Source organism: Coffea eugenioides, chromosome 2 (genome assembly GCF_003713205.1).
Source record: "Coffea eugenioides isolate CCC68of chromosome 2, Ceug_1.0, whole genome shotgun sequence".
Taxonomy (NCBI): Eukaryota; Viridiplantae; Streptophyta; class Magnoliopsida; order Gentianales; family Rubiaceae; genus Coffea; species Coffea eugenioides.
In genome coordinates, this window is record NC_040036.1 from 34,857,395 (window position 1) to 34,862,553 (window position 5,159).

Genomic DNA, 5,159 nt, shown 5'->3' on the forward strand with positions numbered 1-5,159 from the left:
GAGTGAAGCGTCTTCACAGACTAGTAAGTGAGCATTGGTTTCTCCATAAACATTCCAATTGACTTCAGAAAAGGAAAAAATAAAAAAGAGGAAAAGAAAGAAAGAAACATGTGCTTATATATATACATACATATATACATATATAATTCTACAGTCTCTACAATTCTGAATAAGGCCCAACAAAGAGACTTACAATATCATCAAGGCAGGAAATGTAGGGACTTAGTAAAACACAAGAACAAGATGGGCAGAATGAGATCCCGTGATTAGTTTCCTCTACAAATCTGCAGTTGAGCCTACGTGCCAACAAATATTTTACCTGAAAAAGAAAAATAAAATAAGTAGATAGAGTAAGATTTTGAACTTAAAAAACACGAAACTTCATTTGTACAGGAAAAAAAGTGAAAATCAGTAAGAAAACTGAACAATAAATAAAAGTGAAAATCAGGAACTCTAAATCTCTGAATACCTGATGCCATCACTGCCTATTCTCACAAGGGGAATCTCTTCAATCACGGGCCAGTAGTCTCCTCTATCCATCAAACACCTTTTCTCAAGAAGTGGGCATTGATAAATTAGTAGAGTTTGAAGCGGATTACGCAGCGATTCCTTTGGTAGGGATCCAAGCTTGGGGCAGTTAAAGATATGCAGATATTGAAGAGCTGTAAGACCTCGCAAGAACGTGGAGAGCGATTTCAGATTTGGTAAGTCACCAATGGCGACGGACCTAAGAGTTGGAGGAAGCAAAGCCAATCCATCATCGCCACTACCAGAAAATGATTCCAGCTCTGGATATCCACTGCAGATGCTGAAACTTTCAAGATACGTGAGTCTGTTGAGTCCCCATTCTGACAGGGGCTTCAGCTGTAAGTTTTCTCCTGCCCCTATGTGAAGAAACTTCAGACTGGGAGGAAAATCTCCTTGTGGAAATAGAGATCTTAGTCTTCCCAACCCACTGGGCAAGTAACTAACATTTTTGCATCTGTCCAAGGAAAGATATTCCGAACTTGGACTGGGCAATTGATCCAGATGATGATCACAATCGCTGATATACAAAGACCGGAGACTTGCAAAACAATAGACTGAACCAAGCATTGTCCTCAAATTCAGATATGGGCAACCAACGATTTCCAGTCTCTCAATCGATGTGCTGGTGTCCTCAATGACAATCTCTGGAGTAAGGTTCAGTTTCTGGCACTGCCAGATCTCAAGATTCCTAAGCTGAGGGAGGAGCAACTTCTCCATTGGCAAGCAACTGAGGGCTGAGCATCTGCTTATTTGCAATGTGTTAAGACCAGATAATGTAGGCAAAGACTGGAGAGCACTGCAACCTTTTATCTCAAGATATTTGAGCGTTGGTAAGACACCAAGCTCCTCCAAGGATGAAAGCTGTGAACATTCTGAAACAACTAAAGATTTTAGCTGCACAACGTTTATAGTGTTACTTGAGCCCCACAGATTTTTCAGTTGACGGCATTCATGTAATGTGATATCTTCAAGGCCTGATGGAAACTGCTTGAACACATCCTCGAGGGATGCGAGCCCTATAATCTGCCGAAACTCCAATTTGTATAATGAGGTCAAATTGTGAAAACATTTCGCAATTCCCAGCGAGCACTGTTTTAACTTTAGTTCAGAGAGTGAAGGAAGATGCAAAACAGGAATGCTTTTCAACTCTGGGCAGCAACTTATACAGAGCTTTCGGAGCAGAGGGAAGTGGCATTCGTTCTCTCCTGCTGAACTTAAGCAAGTCCATTCCTCCCATTGTGGCATGTCATTAAATGTTAGACTTTCAAGCGATGGAAAGGAAAATTCCCAAGAGCAATCTTTGCCACAAAACTCCGTACCTACTGCCTTCACCCCAAGCATGCTTTGAATGCTCAAATCCTTGAGCGCAGGCAATTGCCCGAGTGATGGTAAACACTTGCAGTATGTACAACCTCTAAGGCTTACTTTTACTAATTTAGTAAATGAAGAATCCCCCACCCAGGAAGAGAATTTGTCTCCCCTATAGAACTCAATTTCAAGACTCGTTAGGTTTGTGTATGGTCGTAGCGCCTCAAGCAAATCTTGTTGAAGAACTTTACTCAGAGAATCATCATATTCACTATTCCATGCCAATACTATGTTATCAAGGTCCCTCTTGTTCTTCAAGTTGGCATCCCGTGCTTCTTGAACATTCGTAACATTTTGCAACTCCAGAATGGCGAGTGACCCTGCCAGTAAGGACAAGTTCCCCAAGTCATTCAGCCTGAACCCACCATGTTTGCTCACAACCACTTTGGATAGTGTCTGCAAGCTCGTCAACTGATCAATCCCTGAAGGCATCTTACACAATTGACTAGTATTGGAATTTTCAAGATGGCGAAGGTTAATTAATTTTCTAATACCTACCGGTAAGTTAATCAGCTCCCTGCAGTTGCTCAAACGTAGTGTTTGTAAATTGCAAAGATTACTCAATGATTCAGGCAACAATTTCAGCCAAGTACCAGACAAATTCAGGTACCTTAGATGTATTAATTCACCGATGGAATTTGGTAGATCAGAGATAGCATAGCCACTGAATGATAGCACCCTTGAGTATCGCAATTCCAGCAAAAGTTCTGCTACGACCTTTTTAGCGATGTAAAACGGCAAGCCTTCATACTTGACAAAAATGGGCAATGGTAGGAAACTTCGCAAATGTTTTGCTTTCTGAAGAGTTTTAAACTTTTGTGTAGCTCCATACCCTGAACTTGTGAATGATGCGTACCTAACCTTGTCAAGGATCGTGCATTTGATGTTCTCTTCCAAGTCGTCTGTCAGTCTGGAACAAAAATCTCCAGCAACATATCTGGCTAGATCGTTAATAAGGTCATGCATCACAAAACGTGAACTAGTGGAACTAGACTGCTGGAAGAAGGACCTCATTAGTAGCTCCTTAAAATAATTGTCCCCTATGTCCTCCATAAGTTCGCTTGCTTTTGACTCCTCGATAAAACCCTCTGCCATCCAGAGCAATACAAGCTCATATTTGTCAAACTCATAGTCCTTGGGAAATATGGAGCAGTAAGCAAAGCACGGTTTTAGGTGGGCAGGAAGATGATAATAGCTTAATCTTAGTGCTGGAAGAATGTCACTTTGATCCTCTTTTATTTCCCATATCTCACTGTTCAGTATATCCGTCCATTCATCTGGGGTCGATCTAGCACGCAACAACCCTCCAAGAGTCTTCACGGCCAAGGGCAAGTTCTTACATTTCCTTACAATACTCCTACCAATGCCTTCTAGATTGGGGTACCTGTCAAAATTTGTCCTTCCCAGTGCATGTCTTGCCAGTAAGCATAAGCTGTCATCATCTGTCAACTCCTTCAGACTATATCCAGCAGTGGAAGACACTACTGATGCCACCCTATGATTCCGAGTGGTGACAATTATCTTGCTCCCAGATGAACCAACTAGAAATGGGCGGCACAGGATGTCCCAGTCCTCATATTTTTCATTCCAAACATCATCTAAAACAATTAGAAACCTCTTCCTGGTCAAGGCCTCACTCAGTTTCACTTGAACCATATTCAGATCCTCATAATCACAGCCACCCGCTGTGATTGCTTTAAGGATTGTCTTTGTTACCCCAAAAATGTCAAAATCATCTGAAACACAAGCCCAAGCCTTGGAATCGAAAAATTTGTTGACTCTGTCATCATTGTACACCATTTGAGCAAGAGTTGTTTTACCAATCCCTCCCATGCCAACAATTGGTATCACAACCACTTTATCATCACTCGATTCATTTGAAAGGAGCAATTTGAGCAGCTCTTCTTTGTCATTCTCTCGACCATAAACATAAGACTCCACTAAGGAAGTTGATGGCAATCTATCCCTAGTTTTGTTCGGCCTCTTTGCTACAGTCTCTACCAAATGGAGGATATTGATTTGTTCTTTCAGGCTCTCCAATCTTCTAGTTATTTCATCCACCTTGGGAGCCATATTTCTGTTGAACTTATAATCTTTAACAGAAAATTTTGTACAACAGGAAGGGATTTTAACCTTTCTTACCTTGCTAGTAGAGCCTTGAGCTTCCAGCAACCTTCTTCGACAAGCTTCTGTGGAGAATTCGTCAATCACATCATCCATATCATATGCCAAATCCTGAAGATCATCTAGCCACTGCTTCACAGCAATCCTCATATTCTGCTTGTCCTCTGCATCATCAAGCACTACCTGAATCAGGGATAGCACTTGGCTCCATCGTTTCAGCTGAGTATCTAAGCCTTCTGAGCGCGCAAGTTTCTTCAAATCAACAGAAGCAAGCTTGTCAAATATCACCTTGATGATTGCACCAAGAAAGACTTCTATCAGTGCCATTTTGTTATCTAATCTTTGTTTCCTTTTTTTTTCGGGATTATCTTTTGTAAGTAAGCAACAAGAAAAATAAAACTTATGAAAACTCAAAAGGGGAGATAAGATTGAAAGGTAGAAAAAAAGCAGTTTCTTCACCAGAAATGGATCAGTGCCAAATACTTGCCCCAGTGATTTTTGAACTGGTGAGGAAAAAGTTTCTAAAAGCACGTCATCAATTTTTAAATTAGCTCAAATAAGATAAGCTTTTATATGTTGAAGTTGACCAACATGCTTAATTATTTTATGTCAATTTGTGTAATTTGATTGTATTCCAAGACATCAAATTAATTAATTATCTATAACATGAAATCATACTAAATACAGTTTCTCCTTTTGCTACTTCTTTTTTTTTTTTTTTTTGGATTTTGAAAATTGATCTCTCCTAATATCTGACAGATTTTGAAGTATGATTCTGATGTAACTATTTGCCATTCAACAGGATAGGTGATTAAGTACATCAGATTTACCTGTTAGCCATGAATTGTAAAACAGAACGTATGAAATAAATTTTAAGAGAGAGAGAGAGCTTGTAACGATGATAACTATAATTATTCGTCTCACAGAAATATCAAATAATATTGGAAGTTGACTTGACTATGCTAATGGGTAATGTACCTATCTAATTTGTTTTGCTGCAAGTTTTTTTTTTATTTTATTTTGGGTGGGTGGGAGGGGTGGGGAGTTCTTCTTGGGTTTAATCAACAAGTAAAGAAAAGCTGGCAGTGTTGCTTAAGACAATTGAAGTTGCGGGGGAGGTTGTTAAGACAATTTGATTT

General features: G+C 39.8%; 1 protein-coding gene across 1 annotated transcript; it reads right to left on the bottom strand.

The window, feature by feature from the left end:
- Nucleotides 1–453: 453 nt before the first annotated feature.
- Nucleotides 454–3,729, bottom strand: LOC113759584 (putative disease resistance RPP13-like protein 1). The gene has a single exon (XM_027302161.1). It carries the CDS (start codon nt 3,727–3,729, stop codon nt 454–456), a length of 3,276 nt encoding a protein of 1,091 aa, XP_027157962.1.
- Between the last annotated feature and the right edge of the window lie 1,430 nt (nt 3,730–5,159).